Source organism: Vitis riparia, chromosome 11, assembly GCF_004353265.1.
Source record: "Vitis riparia cultivar Riparia Gloire de Montpellier isolate 1030 chromosome 11, EGFV_Vit.rip_1.0, whole genome shotgun sequence".
NCBI lineage: Eukaryota > Viridiplantae > Streptophyta > Magnoliopsida > Vitales > Vitaceae > Vitis > Vitis riparia.
In genome coordinates this window covers 10999193-11018693 of record NC_048441.1, presented here as the reverse complement: position 1 = coordinate 11018693, position 19501 = coordinate 10999193, and the positions used below count along the sequence as shown (strand labels likewise).

Below are 19501 nucleotides of genomic sequence, written 5' to 3'. Positions count from 1 at the left end.
AAATGAGAATAGACAACAAGAAAAATAAGAGCACACATATATTTATGTGGAAAACCCTAGACGGGAAAAACCACAGGCAAAGGAGAAGTATCAAGCGGTTGCAATATAAATCCCTGAAAACCTATACACCATCGCATATATATATGGAAGAGAAAAATAAATAAAGTAAGAAGGAAATCCATAATTATTTTTTCACCATATATATCGCACCGCGAAGATTTTAGGTTAGACCAAAAAAGGAAATCGAGTCACCAAACTCTAACATCTCCACCTTGACGCGAATTCCAATGTAAGGAATGGAAAAAACAAACTCCAATCTTCAACAAAAAAAAAACTCTTCACTTCTTCCACAAACCCCAAAGGGTAATTCAACAGTGAATACTAACCAAGTCCAAGCAATGCTCAAACTTGGCTACAGGGAATATCTTTGTCATCATATCAACAAGTTTATCATGGGTGCTAACTTTGGCCACAACAATAGCCAAAGTTCTTTACCAGGATTTGCCATGTATCTACTGCCTGCATTGAGTGCATATGATAAATTTGGACGTAAACAAACCATAGCATACATGAGAGACCCCACTACACTAGAATATGGAACTCGTGACATATAATCAATGTCATCATCTGATTGTGGAGATAAAGCAAATGAAAGTCTAAAATAAGCTGCTAATGGAGTGCTAACAGGTTTGGCATTCTACATATTGAACCTGTGAAGAACTTTCTCAATGTACCATTTTTTATTTAGGTATAATTTACCTACCTTTCTGTATTTCAGAATCTCCATTCCAAGTACCTTCTTTGTCGCTCCTAAGTCTTTCGTCTCAAGCTCTTTATTGAGTTGGACTTTTACCTTTCTTATCTCTTCCTTATCTTTGGCTGCTATTAACAAATCATCAACATATAAGAGTAGATATACAACCCATCATCACTCCTTTTAAAGTAGACACAACTGTCATAATTGCTTCTTTTAAAATCATAAGTGGTCATGAATGAGTCAAACCTCTTATACCATTGTCTAGGTGACTAGTTCAGGCCATAGAGAGACTTTTTCAGCAAACACACATAGTCTTCATTTCCTGAAACTATAAAACCCTTAAGCTACTACATGTAGATGTCCTCTTCAAGTTCTCCATGTAATAATGTTGTCTTCACATCTAATTGCTCAAGCTCAAAATCATGCATGGTCATAATACCAAGCAAAGCTTGAATCGAACTATGCTTTACAATTGGAGAAAACACATCAATGAAGTCTATACTTGGAATCTGATTGTAGCCCTTTGCAACTAATCTTGCCTTATACTTGGCTTCTTTAACTCCTGGTATTCTTTCTTTCCTATTGAACACCAATTTGCAACGAACAACCTTTTTACCTTTAGGTAGTCTCATTAAGTCCCATGTGTCATTCTTATGAAGTGACTCCATCTCCTCCTGCATAGGGATCATCCATTTGCTAAAGTCATTACAATTAATTGTCTCTAAGTAAGTAGAAGGTTTTGCACTGGAATCAATACCTTTGGCCACATTTAAGGCATAAGCAACCAAATCAGCCTCAGCATGTCTCTACGGAGGATTAATATCTCTTCTAGGCCTGACTTTAGCAATAGAATATTGTGGTGGTGCCGGTGGTGGTGAGGGAACAACAACACCGCTCTTCATCTCTGAACTAGACTGAGATGTAGACTTTGGTATAGATCCTAACTCCACCCATGTGCTTGATTTTTGTTGCTCTTTATCACAAGAATCTCTAAAAGATGAGTCATGAAGTATAACAGTTTCATAAAAAAATAACATCTTTATTGACTATGACTTTTTTGGTTTTTGGACATCATAGCTTATATCCTTTAACACCATAATTATAGCTAAGGAGGACATACTTTATAGATCTAGGTTCTAGTTTTCCATTATCAACATGAGCATAGGAAGGACATCCAAATATATTCAATCAGAGTAACTAGTAGGAGTACCAAACCATACCTTTTGTGGACTTCTTTTGTTAATAGTAGTTGAAAGAGAGCGATTAATCAGGAAACAAGTTGTAAAGGCAGCTTCAACCCAAAAAGACTTAGGTAAACCAACATAGGAGAGCATACAACGTACTTTCTTCATCAAAGTCCTATTCATTCGCTCTACCACATTGTTTTGCTATGGAGTATGACGAACTATATGATGTCTCACCATTCCTTTTAACTTACATAGAACATTAAACTCATAAGAACAAAACTCCAAGCCATTATCAGTACGAAGACGTTTTACCTGCTTTCGTGTCTGTCTCTCAATCATAATCTTCTACTCCTTGAATGTAGCTAGCACATCACTCTTTTGCTTCAAGAAGAACACCTAAACTTTTCTGGAAAAATCATCAATGATAGTCAACATATAATTAGCATATCTCTTAGAAGCACCTTATATGGTCCTTAGAGATCAGAATTTATATAATCGAGTGTCCCCTTTGTGTTGTGAATGCTTTTTGTAAATTTGACTCTCATCTGCTTCCTAAAAACGAAATGCTCATAGAGCTTCAATTTACTAATACTCTGACCATTAAGAAGTCCTCTTCTACTCAATTCAATCATCTTATTCTCACTCATATGCCTAAGATGCATTTACCAAAGTCTAGTAACATCACCATTTGATAAGGAAGGAGTAACAACAACTCTTGTAATTGTGGATCCCTATAAGGTATATAATTTAGCAAATCTTTTTATGCCCTTTCATCACAACAAGAACATCTTTGCTAACCTTCAAGACTCTACCTTCATCAGTGTACTTGTACCTTTTTTAATCAAGAGTACTCAACGAGATAAGGTTCTTCTTTAGATGTGGAACATGTCTCACATCACCAAGTGTCCTGATAACCTCATCAAACATTTTGATTTTGACCGTTCCAATATCAACTATCTTACAAGATGCATTATTTCCCATCAACACAACATCTTTGGACACTATTTCATATGTTGACAACCAGTCCCAATTAGGACACATATGAAACGTGCAACCTGAATTAAGAATCCAATCCTCGCAAGGTTTGGAGTCGCCATTAGGAAAAAAAAAAAAAAAGTTCTCCATCACTATACTCGTCTTCCGTAACATTGGTTTCACTGGATTTTTCTGGTTGTTTTCCCTTTTGATTTGCAACAGCTCTCTTATTCTTATTCTGTAATTATAGCATTCAGATTTAATGTGCCCATTTTTCTTACAGTACCTATATGTTTTATCTTTATTACTGGATTTCGATCTGCTCCTCACATCACCACGAGAATTTCTTTCATGTGTCCTCCCTTGAATGACAAGGCCCTCTACTTGAGCCTCAAATCCAACCACAAGCTGTTTCATTTTCTCCTTAGAAAATAAAGCATAAAAAACTTCTTCTAGAGTAAGAGTGTCACAACTATACAAAATAGTATCTCTGAAAGTCGCATATGAAGAGGACAACGAACACAATAAAATCAACCCTAAATCTTCTTTATTGTACTTAACCTTCATGGTCTCTAAATCATAAACAATTTCCTTAAAGACAGTTAAGTGATCTTCTAAAGACATACCTTCTGTCATATGGTGAGAATACAATCACTACTTCAAATGCAACTTACTAGTTAGACTTTTCATCATGCACAATTGCCCCAACTTTAACCATAATGCAGCGGTGGTTTTCTCCTTTAGGTCATCCTATAGAATTTGATTTGATAGATGAAGATGAATTTGAGATAGCGTATTTCAATCCTTACATTGTTTTTCCTCTTGTGTCCACGACGAGGATATCTTATCAAACCCTAACAGTGCATCATTCAAATCCATCTGCGTAAGCACAACCCGCATCTTAACCTGCCATAGCGAAAATTTGGTGTTGCAATGCAAAAGTGGAATATTGTATGTTATTGTTTCCATTATCGAGAAGATCAAACCTCTCACTAATCAAACCTCACTTTGATACCGTTTTGTTATGGAAAAACAAGAATAGGCAACAAGAAAAATAAGAACACACATAGATTTATGTGGAAAACCCTAGACGGGAAAAATCATGAGCAGAGGAGAAAAATAATCCACTAGGTCAAAAATTGGTATAAAATGGGAGAGTATCAAGCAGGTATAGTATAAATCCCTGAAAACCTATGCACCATCTCATATATATATATATATGAGAGAGAGAAAAATAAATAAAACATAAAAGAAATCCATGATTTTTTTTTTTCACCATATATATTGCACCACAAAGATTTTAGGTTGGGCCAAAAAAAGAAATCAGGTCACCAAGCTTTTGCACCTTTCATTGCTAAAGGTATAGAGCCAAGAAATTTTTGGAGTTATTGCATACAAGTGTGGACCTTTTAATGTCCATGCATATGAAGTGTATGAGTACTTCATCACTTTTATATATGATTGCTCTAGGTTTGGATATATTTACCTCATGCATAGGAAAGCTAATGCTTTGGATAAATTCATTGAATTTAAGGTGGAATAAGAAAACCAATTATGTAAACATATCAAAACACTTCGATATGATCGAGGTAGTGACTATGTCCAGTCGATTCGATTCTCTCTTTAGGAGCATGAGATTATATCCAAGTTGAATACACGTAAAACTCTACAACAAAAAAGAAATGGAACTTGCTTTCCTTTGTCTTCTTGTCTTCTTCTCTAATTTCCTTTCTCTTCTTCCTTTTTTTTTTTTTTTTTTCTTTCTTCTCTCACCATACCCATACTTGCCACCACCACCACTATCACTATTGGCCAGTCGCTGCCGGTGACTACCCCTCCTCATCTCGCCTCTTTATCATTCTCCATTTTTTTCTTCACTTTGTCATTCTTTCTCTCATCTTACCATTTTTCTCTTTTCTTTTGTCTTTCCCTTCACCTCCACTACCACACCAACAGCTGTCACAATTTCCCTTATTCTAGATTGCATTCAAGAAATGTGGTAAGCTTGTCTTTGATTTTTATTCTTTACTTATTTATTTATTTTATATCTATTGTAGTTGTTCTTGTTATCAAGCTTATGCTTGTGTAATTGGATTTTGTTTATGGGTTTTTGGTTTGAGTTTTCATTCATTGATTTATTAATTTGTGTTCATGGGTGTTAGACTTAGGCTTGTACATTTTCTATTTTGGTTTTGATTCTAGAATTTGTTTTAAGTTTGAAATGTGAGTTGTTCTATATTTCATTTTGGGCATATTGGACATTGATTTAGGCAACTATTAGAAATAATTTAGACTTTGAGCTTATTTTTCTTATTCCTATGAGCCTATTGTATTGATTTTTAATTTGGATGTTCTTTGGATCTTGTTATGGATTCATATTCATGATTTGGGTTTGTTGGTTTACGTTTTATGGAGTTTATTGATTATTATTTTGAGCTTGGATCATTGGATATTTCATTGGATTTATTTGATTAGGCTTGTTGTTGGGTTTATTGATTATTGGGCTTTGGATTGTTGAATTTCACAATTTGGGTAGGTTAAATCAAAGGTTTTCTTATTTAAAGTTGTGCTTGATTTATTTTTTAGATTTTGGTCTTATATATTATTGGACTTGAGTTTTATTTTCTATTATGCATGAGTTTTTTTTTTTTTTTTTCTTTTACTCTTTTGACTTAGCATAAATTTGTGATTACTAAATTTCATGAAAGAAAAGGAGGCTCAGGAAAGCGAAAAATAAGGCATGAAACCCTAGATAAAATAATATTAAGTTTGTTGTAAATTTATTTTGGTACACATTTTCTTTTCAGTTTTGTACATATTTTGTTCGTATATTATTCATTTATAGTTTTTTTTATTCATAGTTTCTATATCCATAAATGTTTGTTTAGAATTTTATATTATGTTCATATAAATATTTTTATTTGTTAAGGTTTTTTGTTCATACATAAATTAATTCATTTTAAGTTTTTTTTGTTCATGTTAATATTTGCATGTCTGTTTATATTTGTTGAACCTTATTTTATTTTATTTATTGTTATTTTGGTTGTGCATATATTTATGTTGTTTATTTATTTAATAAACCTGCCCAGAAATGCTTTTAATAAACTAAATCATCCCTTTTTAAATAAATTGTCCAAAATTTTGATTTTTAATAAATTAAGTTATCCAAAAATATTTTTTAAATAAAACATGTCCCAAAAAAATGTTTTGAAAAAGGGACCAAGAAATTTCTTTTAATAAAAATAAGTTTCAAAAAAAATTTCTTTAGGTAAAATAATCTAGAAATTTTGTTTTAATAAAAAGTTTAGAAATATTTTTTTTAATAAAATAGTCCAATAATCATGTTTTTCAGAAAATATTCTTTCAAAAAAATTTCTTTAGATAAAATAATCCAGAAAATTTGTTTTAGCATTTTTTTTAATAAAAGGTTTAGAAATATTTTTTTTTAATAAAATAGTCTAATAATCATGTTATTCAGAAAATATTCTTTTAAATAAATAAAAAAAATTCTTAATAGAAAGTTCGAAAAATGTTTTTAGAGGAATCTGGAAAATTGGTTTTAATAAAAAAATCAAAAAATTGTATTAATAAAAAATGTCTAAAAATTCATCTGTTTAATAAAATTGTAAAAAAAAAAAATTGATTTCTAAATAAAATTATCCAAAAATTTAATTTTAATAAAATCATCCCAAAAATTGATTTTTAAGTAAAAATATATTTTCTTAATAAGAATGAGATTAAAAGTATTTTTTATAAATAAAGATCTTAAAGAATTTTTAATAGGAATAAAATTGGATTGAAAATATTTTCATGAATAAAATTTGTAAAAAAAAAAAAAATCAATTCTTTTGTAAATAAAATCAAAATTCAAAAATTTTTCCAAACACGCCCTAACATACTTTCTAAGTTGAAAAAACAAGATATATCCTGGGTTTGTGCTTGTCCATATCTACATTATGACAATAAGTGGTTGATTGGTTGGCATGCATCAAGTGACAATAAAAGAAAATATGCAACATAAGTGGACTCTGACCCAATTTTGTAGATTGAGGGCCGTTAAGCATAATTGGCTATGATGGCTCAAAGTGCTTGATTAAACAACAAAGCAGAGCTTAAATATATGATGTAAGCTATGAACTTCCCACCAATCTTTGGCATTGAAAATCAAAAGCAGCTTGAAAACAAACATGAAAGAAACTGGCATCAAGAGAGAGGAAAGGGATAGGGAGGGAAGGAGGGAGTATTAATGAAGATACATTTAGTCTATAAGACATGACTGGTGTTTCCACCCATACAAGTTTGATTCTATATTGAATTTCAATCTTTTGCTTCCTTTCAATTTTCTTTTAATTTAAGTGATATGATATAAAATTACACGTAGAAAATGATGGAGCCAAAAGCTCTATTTGCCCAAGAAACAAAGGAAAAAATGGAATGAAATATGATAAAATTCCCACCACAGTTGAGAAAAAAAGGAAGAAATAAAATCAAATCAAATTTACAATCATTGAGACCCGGGCAGGCAGTGTCGGCAGTGTCATATTTGTCTCTGTCGAAGAGGCAAAGAAGGAAACGGTTAGCTTAGCGTCCGGATGGGTTGCAAGGTCATGGAGGCATTCTCATTGCCAAGATTCTGTGTTCGCCCTCCTCCAAGGTTTGTTTCAATTGAGTGAGATGGGTCCTAAGGCTGTATTCTTCTACCTGCTTAAGCCAAAGAGGGAATTTAAACATACATGATGTTAGAGATATGTAAAAGAAAACAAAATAAAAAATAAATAAAAATAAATCACAATAATAGCAAGATTCTATTCTATGTTATTCTATTTTATGCACAACAAGATAAGTAAGCACAAAGCAATTTGCTGGAGAGAGGAAGGTGCAAGCCAACATGAACCAAAGCAGACCATTCAACACAGAAGACTCCTGCATTGGCCTTACAGGAATTCAAAGCTTTGCAAGCAAGGAATACTGGACACATGATGAGAGAGTAATGAAGTGACTAAAATTTGGCAACTACAAGACCTTTGACCCAGTTAGGGTTGGCATACTAGAAGTCATCACATCAGACACATGTATAGAAACTGTGTCATATCCATTGTAGTAAAAATAAACATTTTGAACACTGACAGACATTAGATGAATCTGAAGTACCAGTGAATGGTGAGGTAGACTTGGGTAGCATTGAGCAGGACTTATCCTTTCAACCTTTCTTAATCTATAAGGACGACGAGCTTGACAATAGGATATGAAGCTCAAATAGGAAGGAATGAGATTCATCTGGCTTGGATAGGCAAATTTTGATGGAAGGACGTGACTTAAGTTTGGACCCTGCAGTTGTCAGTAATTGAAACAACTCATGCTCTATAGAAAATAGCAGCAGAGGTGGAACAGTTAGAAAGCACTCAAATTGTCTATCCAGTGCCTAATGACATCGTTCACTTTAAAATTATTAATCAAATGAAGGCATTATGCTTCAAATATAAAGAGACAATGATGAAAGCATAAGGCCATAGCAATACCTTCCCAGTTTTTCCCCACTTATCAGCAAAACACATACAATGCAAGATATTATTGGCGGAAAACTTACAGAACTGTTTCTTTCTCTTTTCTTTTCTTTTTTTTTTTAATTTTTTTTAATTTTTATTTTTACCTCTTTATGCATAAAAGTTTACAACTATTTATTGTTGTTCTCACCTGCATAGCTGCTGTTGAAGCCAATAGAGCTTCACACTCATCAAGTTTTGCTCTCTCCTGTGCTGCTACATCAGCAAGTTCAGAAACCAGACAGTTCATTTCCTCCACCTGTGATTGAGAATGATCAAAACCAGGTCAGCATTCATGATAACTTTTAATGACCACAATTTCACCATTTAACTTTCACAAAAATGCCAACATATACAAGCACTGGATGTGCAAGTATTACCAGTTGACAAAATGCATGTTAGTATTTGTAAGTGTAAGAACTGGAACAGCACAGGTCTAGCGGCTCAAACTATGACAGGAACCTTTTTATTTTAGTGGAGGCATGAGAAAATTCAAAATTAATAAGAGAAACATGCAAGAAAATGAGTATCTTATAAAATCATATACATGACTCCCCCAGCCTCATTAAAACCTTGTAAGCCCAACCAAAAATTCTTACAAAAAATAAAAAATAAAAAAGAGCGCAAAAATGAGATCAACATTCATCTTTGTTGCAGAAGTTGCAAATGTATATTGGCAATTACCATTTATTTATCTTCCATTTGTTCAAAACTGGTGGTACAGTAGGAAAAGAATAGCATTTCTAGTTTCAAATTCCAGGGAATAAGTTAATATATATATTATCAAAGCTTTCTCTATTTCCTGTTCTACAACTCAACTCCACCAAGACTTAAATCCCCACTAACTGGCCTGGTTGCAAAAATCTTTCAATGTCATCAAGATTTATGTAAGGTTATATCCTCCATTATAATATTTGCAAATTTTTAGGATGCATGTTTATCAGGTGTGATTAAAATATCAACCCTGGTCACCTTGCTGCCACAACCTCCTTTGATCTTGTTCCTGGTAACATGAAAGATGAGACACTATATACAGCATAGGTGTTCTTTCTTGTTCTCATTTCTTAACTTCACTCCCTAACCTCCTCTTAATAATTAATTGAAATAAGGGACAAAAATCTTGGACTAAGCATAAGAAAGTTAGAAAACCAGAAAACCATATCGTTGACGCCACTGGCTATTTGGATGATGTCATCACCAAAGTATAAACCTGATAGCTTATTTTGAGAGAAAGCAAGGACCTTCTTGTTCTTCACTTTGAGAGGTTAACTATTTGATGTTATTTCAAATTTATTGATAATTTGAAATTTTGAATTAGTATTTCAGTTGCCAACCCATTAAACCCTTTCTCTTATAGTAAAGAAAAAAATGACGCCTTGTTAGATTTCTTCGATGTGCAAGAGCAAATTCTACTCCAGAGCAGTATATAACTGGTCATTTTTAGTGGCAACATTAGATGCTTGTCATAGTTAAAAGTCCTAAACAGGATAAAACTGTGACTAAATTTCCAATAACATTCTTCATGATTATATATTTTCAGAAAAATAAAATAGTCAACTGTGTGGATTATGAAAAGGCTAACAAGAAAGATAGTATGAGTGAGAGGACTTCTAAATTAAATTTAAAGCAGACAGAAATCAAGAAGTTAATAGGTCATTCTATCCCAATGCATAAACAGGAAGCATTTGAAAAATAAGGCAAGGAGTCTAATGCTGCAGCTGCAGCATGGACTGCATGCTGCATCATTCTGAAAGGCATGTTAGACTTACTCCTTGAGGCTTAGCCTTGAGGTGAGCCTTTACAAGACAGGAACAAAGTATATTGTTTAAGACTCATATCCTCTAAAGCCATTCACCTTTAGTCTGGACTCATTATCACGGTAATAACACATTTGCATCAAGGGTTTAAAATATAGCAAAAATGTAACATAACAAAAACATGTATTCATCCCTATCTCCCTCCCTCTCTCCCTCTGTGAGTGCAAAGACATACCATATCCCTAACAGGGCAGAGTCCTATATGGATGGGGTTTAAACTTTTGGCTACATAAATACGCAGGTAACCTTAATGAATTTCCAAAAACATCTAGGACATGAATGCATTATCACACGCATTGCATATGCCACATAAGAGTCAAACAAAAAGGTATACTGAAGTCAAAAGAGAACCACAAGAAAGCTAAATTAACATTAGATATGTGAAGACCACAATCAGAACAAAAGCACAAAAAACATAAATCTCACCCTTGAGAGTAAAGCACATATGGAGGATCCCATTGCCTGCATCACATCAACAGCTGAGCAGATTGCAAGCTTCACAGTTTCGATATCTGCCTGCAAAAGTACAAATCTAGTAATGGTTCATAGTGTTTCTCTTCATAGAAAACAATTTTAGTAAATTTTTACAAATCTGCATACCCTTGCACCTCCAGTAACTGGCAAACGGAGAGTGCTTGCTTCTAAATCTTCAATTGCCCCAGATAAGGAATTAGAATGATCTCTTTCAATCAATGCCCAGTCATCAAGGTAGGCCATCTGAATTAGTTATTGTTACATGCAAGCATTTTAGAAAAAGGAAGCACCAAGAAACTAACATCTTAAAAGAGAAAATTGGAGCCTAAATCAATCACAAGAAGAAAGTTAAAATGAAAAACAGAACTGCATTTATGTATTTAATACTACTTCTCATGGCACTGCACTTGAAAAATCAAGATCAAACACCAATTTGAAATATTGCACATTAAGCAAGAAATGTCAAAAAAAATAATATTCATTTTCATAGAACACTTTTCCATGGTTATTATTGCAGGCTTGGTCATCATGCAAATCTGTTTTTGCATTGTGCAATAATAAGAATAATCCCTACTTATAAAAAAAGTAATAATAATAATAATAATCCCTGGCAATGGATTTCTTCATCTTTATGTTCTATCAGATGCCTGGAATAGGTTCTAATTTTCTGATGAAGAGTGGTTTCATACAGCACACTCTCATTTCACCTAGGAATTGCACCTTATTATGACTTGCACATTTGATTGCATGGTGGCCTGAGAAACAAACTTACAAATTTTTATTTTATTTTTATTTTTGTAAGCGCACAATGCAGTTTTGACTGGATCAACTTCAAGGCTCTAACATCGCAGAGATTCAAGAAGCTGAAGGGAGATCAATTTTCTGCATGACTTAGACATTAAATCAGCCACACATAATCAAACCTCATAACACAGGAGGCAAGCTAATGGATCTAATTTCTAATGAGATAACAACTAGTTTCAGCAGTATGAATATTGTTAGTCAGCCTATTACCTACCAGCTTAAACTTTTGTGTCAAATTGGTAATTTAACATGATGTCAGAGCTCTTAGTTAACTAGAGGTCTCAGGTTTGAGTCTTTCTATCTGTTTATTTCCCCATGTGTATATCTGTGATTTATGATCCATGTGAGCTTTTGGTCAAATCTCATGTACAAGGTAGGCTTTATTTTCTTCAATATCCTGATATCCTTCACTATTGTTTCATATTCATACCATTTTAATACTACAAGAAGCGTTGGAATTCTGCAAGTCTGTTTTTTTTTCTTTTCCATCTTTTACCTCCTATCAAGCTTATTTTTTACAATATATTACTAACCTTAAAAGTTTCTGAATTTCAAAGAAAAAAGGGATCAAGAAACCTATATTCAAATGCCAATTAAAATCAGATTATATTATGTGTTATATATATAAACAAGGATGAGTCTTAAGGTGTGAGAAGAAAGCCAGATGAGAGCCTCCCACCTCGTTGCATGAGTCAGGCTGCTTAAGACTTGATGCTGTACCTCAAGATAATTTGTGTCAAACCTTGAGGCATAAGCCTTCAAAGATTTCTAAAACTATCTTTACAACTAATTTTTCTTCTAAAATCCTAAACTGCAAAGCCCTTGGACACAAAAATGAAACTTCAATCATAATTACTGCTGCTAAAAAAAAATTTAAAACCTATGTTTGATAGCCATCATGCATTCCCAATATCACTCACCATAATACCCATTTTTCCCAGAGGAAAATAACATAACTGGGGCTTCCACTGACTAAGCAGATGTGGAAATAGGTTCTTTAAAAGGTTCAAGCTTCTTATGGTAAATTTTTGAATGGGATGCATTTGTTTCTCTCGATTAAATGGTGAATCATTTCATTAAAAGGAAAGGTTCGAGTGTCAAAGGGGGGAATTTGTCTAGCACAGGTTCAGGGTCAAACAAATTGTAATTGTGACCATGTCCAACAAAAGAGTTATTTCAAATACTTCCAAGTGGGAATCATGCAACTGTCTTCTGAAGTTGGCATTCCCTAAAATAGGAGGTTTTGTATATTAAACGATCCCCTAACTAATATCATTCATCATTCACTTAAAGGAAAGTCTCAGAAGCCCTGCTATCCTAAAAGAACCATACAGAAGCTTGAGCGAGATACTTGATGCATTGTCATGCTCAGGTGATTCACTATCAGCCCATCTGTGACTTTCCATATAACCAGGACATTGTTATTCAGGCTTAAACAAATTTCAAATGGAACATTTCATATTGCAGTTCTGGTATCCCTTACAATATAAATCGGGATGACTTCGTCATATATGGTATCTTGCTTACAACCTCACAAAAATCTCAATTACTGAACATGATTGTAATTGTCTCAAGGGAATATTCATTTTAGAATGTGGCAGCACTCTATCAAAAAGCAGACTTGTACTAATTGTTCAATAATCTTTTCATTCAATTCAAACCATAGATATTGATACACATGATGCATTTGCTCCTCCTTTTTGTATATTATCCATCCTTTAAGTCTATGATCCTTGCCCTTCTCTCACTTCAGGCCTTCAGTTATCATTACCATTTTGTGGAAAACTCAATTTCAGTTGCTTTCGTATATGAATTCAAACAACTTGGACTATCCACAATACTATTTTGGCCAATTTTAGCTTTAGTTAGAAGGTATCATAAAGTCAATTTCAGTATTTTATAGGTGAGACACCAAAAAGAAGCAATTTAGGTCCTGACTTAAAGATAGTATAGATTTTATGGAGGCACATCTGAAGAGAACAAAAAGGATGGCTGATCAGATTACTTCCCCTCAAAATGAACATCAAAGATATTTTTCAACTACTAAATATTCTAGTAACTTAAACTTGATTAGAATATATATATATATATATATATATATATATATATCCTTAAAACCTTTTAAAAATCCTAAAAATCCAACACAGGTCCTGAGACTCCTTCCAAACATCAATCTTGACTATTGACTTTAGTTTTCTCAATAATATTATAAAAACTTATATAAGCATATAATTTTTTATTTTTTTTTGATAGGTAAATAAGCAAATATATTAAAAGCACAAAGAAAAGGCACACCAGGTACACACAGAATATACAAAGAGAGCCAAAAAGCAGGGGAAATGAAAAAAACAACAATCCACTACCCGAACCAAAGAAAACACCCTAAGGATCAAAGAAACAAAGAAACAGAGGGCTCCCAAATGACATAACCTAGTCCATATTCTGCTATCTGATCAAGACTAACAGACCAACCAGAAAAACGAGCAACAACAGCCTGCTCATATAAGCATATAAATGTAGACTAAACAGGTAACATATAACACATATTTTACTTTCAGATCCAAATTTGATAAGCTAATAAGGGTTCTTAGTTCTTTCTCAGCCCCCTTCATGTTTTATTGTCTTTTCACGCATTCAAACATAACCTATATCATTTTCACCTATCATATAGATGTACAAAGACCCTAATAGGATCTTCTACATTAGATACTTCCCAGTTGATTAATGCCAACAGCCAGATGTTATAATAAAAGAATCATGTGACCAAGAAGAGAGGAATTACTTGATTATTCAAAATTGAGTTCAGCTTCAGCTCAAGCCTCAGTTGTTGGAGTTTGATCCTTTTTGCTATTACCGAAACCCACATCTCTAGAGTAGTGCTCCATACATAGTATAGAGTTTTCTGTGTCAAATTAAAGCATACCACAGTTAGTGGAAAGGAGCACCTAATACCAGGAAACCTTATGCCAATTTCAATGCTTAACAACTAAAGACAGAGTACAGCATCAAAAAATACAAGGAGGGAGAACCACATTTTAACTTCAAGGTTTCAAATAAGTAGAGACATAATTAAGAACAATAGAAAAATGATTACAACATTCCTATATTGCACCATAGAAGACACAATGTTCATCATGGATTGCAAGGCAAGGGTCTAATAATCGCAAGAAGGGAAAGACTCCATTTTAACCAGAAATTTGCTCATTCAACAGTAAGTCATTAAGGTAACTTCCCATATGTAGGAACTAATTCATGCACAAAAACATGATATTCACTGTTGGTGCCCCAATAACAGGAAACAAAGCATCAGGAAACTGCATTATATGATAAGTCCGACACCTAAGATGCTTAACCAACATAAGGAAGCTTCGTAGTGCCATAGAGATCAGAACTCCCACCTCTGCCGTGTCTTTCTGAATATAGAGTGCATCTTCTGCCCTGGCATTAGCATATCGCCATTGCAAATTCCTATTGTATAGTAGCCGTAGCTGATGAGCATCTTCAATGTGGTTAGCACCCTTCTTTCCTTTTCTAAAATCCGCAATAAAACTGAGAACAGAAGTTGAACTGTTGGATTGACGAGAAGGACTGGATGGCCTTATTCGAGATGGACTGGTGATGCTTCTAGATGAAGTAGGGGTAGATGACCTAGTAGGGGTAGATGGCCTTGTAGGAGTAGATGGCCTTGTAGGGGTAGATGGCCTTGTCCGAGATGGACTGACCATACCTCTAGAAATGGAGGATGATAATGCCGAGGTCTTATTTGGTGATGCAGGACGTGATCCAGGGATAGGCAAAGACTGAGATCTCACTGCAAGACTTGTTGCTGCCGTTCTGTCAGAAGAACTCAAAGAAACAAGCTTGTTTTGTCCAGGCACCCGCAGTGGATTATCATCAATGGAATTTGCCTCAGAACCTGCTCTTCCACTTTCATCAAATGATAATAATTGTCTCACCGCATCACTAGCAGACCTTGTTAAAGGTTTATTTACACCATCAGACATGGGCATTCTTCTTAGCATAGAAACCCCAATTCCCGAATATGGTAGTGTTTTAATGGTTTTATCACTCAGATCCATGCTTTTAGATAGAGAATTGGAAGATGCCTTTCCACCTGTTCTACTAGGCCATCGGTGCTGATCTATCAAGCGAGCATGTAAACCTTCAACTGGTTTTGAATTCTCTGATTGATCAGACCCATTTTTCCCCTTAAGAGGACTCCTCTTCCTCTCTGGAGTAGGCTTTCGTGAACCTGCAGGCGTTTCGACGGGCTTATGTGCTACATTTGAAGATGGCTTCAAAGTTCGGTCATAAGCAGCATGAGTAACCGGTGGTGGTTTTTCTCGTTTACCAATGGGAAGGGAAAAGGCATCTGACTGAAAAGAAACACTAAGACTCCGCATTGTGGAAGGCCATAAACTCTCCTGCAACCGGCCACTCATCATTCTTCTGGATGAGAAATGCATGTCTGTGGTTAAATCTCGGGCAGGTGTGGATGGACTGGGAGGTGAAGGTGGTGTAGGGGGGCGCTTCCTGTCAGCAGATTGGGCTCTCTTTGACACCAATTGGGGGGGTACAGGGACTGTTCTTGTGAGGTTTGGAGAACCGCACCGCCTAGGACCAGAGGGTGTGGATGGAGGAGTAGGTGATTTATACCGAGAACTAACTTCTTTCGTTTTTGGCCGGCGGGTGACGCCATTGCACTTTTCAGCCGGAACCAATGGCCGTCTTGAGGTCTCCACTGCTGTGTGCTTCTGTAATGCTTTCTCTGCTTCACATACATCCATCCACACCATTCAAATTAGACCACATTGATAGTTTTTTTCATCTAACAAAACTCATTGCCAGGCTTTCACATATCCCACATGTAATGGGAAGGCACCAATGGCTCAAAAAGAAGATCCTTTTCTCTGCTACAAATCTGCCACAAATGCACAAACCAAAAGTAAGATACTACAGATAAGAAAAGCAAAGAATAACCTGCAAAAGAAAAAAAGAAAATTGAAAAGAATACATCTTTACAGACACACCCAGATCTGATTTGGGAATGAATTTGAGAATTAAAACACACCAATGTAAATGGGTATTGATTTTTCATCAACGAATGCCCAAATCCAAGCAGATCACGCCATGGTAAAGAGGCTAGAGAGTGGGGATGCATCTGGTGGTGTGCGTTACAGAAAAATCCGGTCAGGACTAGAACGCGCAATAACGGTCATCACTAGAGGGTGGTTACCAGCAAATTGCAGTGTAGGGTCCCCTCAGAAATTGAGGAGACTAGGGGAAGTGGACTGGGAGGTGGGTGTACGATAAGGGAGGAAATGGGTGCGTAGGATAAGGGGAAGCATTCTTTTTTGCCCTTTTGGACCCCTCTTTTTTGTTGTCCTTCTCACGGGAGTGCCATGGTCGGGTGGGTTGTATTTGGGTGCATTTCACATCCCTACCCTGTTTCTTCTTCCTCTACTTCCCCAACTTCTTCTCATGAAAATTCAATTCAATGAAAGTGAAACCAACATTACAATAACTCTCTCCCTCTCCGTCTCCAATTTCACAAGATATGTTTGCGGTTATATGTCAACTGTTTTTCAGAGACAAAATGGTATTTAAAAAAAGCAAAAATGTAAATTCCAAGATTTGTTTGCATGTATATAATTTTTAACTTTTTGATTAACAGAAGATTTGAGATTGCAGGTTTATGGGAAGAGACATGGAGGTCCACGTGCAAAGGAGATCATTGTCCATCCCCATAAATTTACAGTTACAGGAAAAAAAAATTATTAATAAACAAATAATTTCAATCAGGGTTTTAGTTAAAGTAATCCCTATGTTTTGACCTGCTTCAAGTTTTTTTCAAGATTCAGGAACGATAATCAAGAAAATTCAACAGGTCTAGAGACAAAAAAGCTAAATTTTGATGGATTTTTCACTGGTATCTTCACCAATAATGTTCCGTATGTGGCAGGTTTTTGTCTCCGAGTTGCAGGACATGAACAGTGCTCATGAAATCTCAATACGAATTACGAAGCCACACAGGTCGAGAGAGCTTAGAGAGAAAAAAATAGTTCTAGAGATATATCGAGGCAATTCGTTGAATCCCGAATAAACTTCTGATATTCATTGGTAACCAATTTTTTAAAAAAAATAAAAATAAAAAACCGGAGAAAGAAAAAACAAAATATATAAAATCAAATCAATCGCAATTTGAAATTTTAGGAACGCATAGAACAAAGAAGGCAATAAAAACAAAGTTTTTTCAATCTTCGTCCTTTTTTTTTTTTTTTTGTTCTGCTTAATACAATGATACACAGAGTGAGGGATCGAAGCAGTTCACTGAATCTCAAAAAAATTCGAGCAAAGAAAAACGAAAAAACAAACCGATAATTTTCTTTTCAAATTTATCGCCAATACAACCATCAAAAACCCTAACAATCCGAAATGATACTCGTATCGAAGGATCTCACCTTTAAAAACGATGCACGAAAAAACCCTCAATCTCAGAATTCAAACACTGGAATCACCGCACAAATCAACCGCCAGAGTGAACAATTCTCTCCAAATTAAAGCTTTAAAGAACAACGGCAAACAGGAATAGGAATCTGAGATGGAGGTGGATCAGGGAGTGGAGATCGCCGGAGACGCTGGTCGGAAAGCCATGTTTTCCGGCGAGAGAGCGTAACTGAATGTTGGAGGCGATGTGATAGAGAAAATGGAAAAAATAAAATAAAATAAAATAAAATAAAAGGGTTGGGAGAGACGTTGGGAAACGGGATTAAGGAGGACGTTGTTTTCGCGCCACCTACTTAAGTAACTTGCTAAGTAGACATTATTTTTACGCTAAGACATTCTTATCACTTTCTTACTACTAAATCACTAATTTATCCTATACGCTCTTTTCTTAAGTTATTAATTTTATTATTTATTTTTTTCATTCACAAAATAGTAACGAATACTTTTCAACAAAATATTTATTTACGATTATTTAGTAATTTAAATGATTTGATTTTATTATTTTAAATTCACAATTTTTTAATTTAATCAAAACTATCTCAATTTTGTAGTGGGGATTCTTTTATATTTTCACTTAAATATTTTAAATTATAAATATTTAATTATAAAAAAAAATACAAGAATTCCCAAAATCCAAAAGTCCCGTTTAATTCCCTAAAAGTATTAAGAAAAAAAATAATTTTCTCTTATCTGATTTTATCGTAAAAATATAAAAAATAAAATCAAATATAATTAAAATTATTAAAAAAAATTATATGTTTTTAAATTATTTTATCTATATATAACATAAAAATAAATAAATAAAATAGATTTTAAAAAACATATAAAAATAATTTATTTTTCTCACTTTTTCTTTTGTTATAATTTTTTTTCGAAAACCAAACATAATAAAAAAATCCATGAAAATGATAATATGAAATATGTAATCTTAATTAGTGATTAGTGATTAGTGATAATTACCACAATTCATTAAATAATCATTTAGAACTTAAAAAAACTGAAATATTGCCATAACTAGGCCTGCCATCTGCAACATTAAAAGGCTTTAATCACCATTGAATCTGGATCTGGCGTTTGTGCAATTTTAATTCATTATGATTTCAATCCCCACTCCTTTCAAGTTGTGTAAGTACTCTCGGACGTAGAAAAATTCCAAAGTGAAATTAGTAGAAAGGAGTGGAAGTGTAATAAATCCTTTTCATGTGGCAGTTGGCCATCATCAACTCATTTAGATCCCTCCAAAATTAATTGCATGCGATTAAGATCAATTTATTGGTGTGAGATTTCCCTCCTACCAACTTTTGACCTCATTCTTTCTTGGATTTACCTTATTAATTACCTTAAACTTACAACTGAGTTTAATGAATGTTGGAACACTTGTAAAAAAAAATAAAATTTTGCTTCAAGGGAAAATTATGGATAGGAAAATAATTTATT

General features: G+C 34.1%; 1 protein-coding gene across 5 annotated transcripts; it reads right to left on the bottom strand.

Annotated features, from left to right (window-relative positions):
* Positions 1-7176: 7176 nt before the first annotated feature.
* On the bottom strand, positions 7177-18310 carry LOC117925268 (AUGMIN subunit 8). Of its 5 annotated transcripts, none has more exons than XM_034844233.1 (7): positions 18019-18307; positions 14956-16478; positions 14340-14459; positions 10880-10996; positions 10706-10795; positions 8614-8721; positions 7177-7620 (listed from the first exon to the last, which is right to left on the bottom strand). In XM_034844233.1, the coding sequence occupies exons 2-7, from the start codon at positions 16351-16353 to the stop codon at positions 7525-7527; spliced, it is 1929 nt and encodes a 642-aa protein (XP_034700124.1). In that variant the 5' UTR covers positions 16354-16478; positions 18019-18307; the 3' UTR covers positions 7177-7524. The 5 variants fall into 5 exon arrangements, with proteins under 5 accessions (XP_034700124.1, XP_034700126.1, XP_034700125.1 ...); XM_034844235.1 differs by lacking the exon at positions 18019-18307 and adding an exon at positions 16588-17059; XM_034844234.1 differs by lacking the exon at positions 18019-18307 and adding an exon at positions 16629-17059.
* Between the last annotated feature and the right edge of the window lie 1191 nt (positions 18311-19501).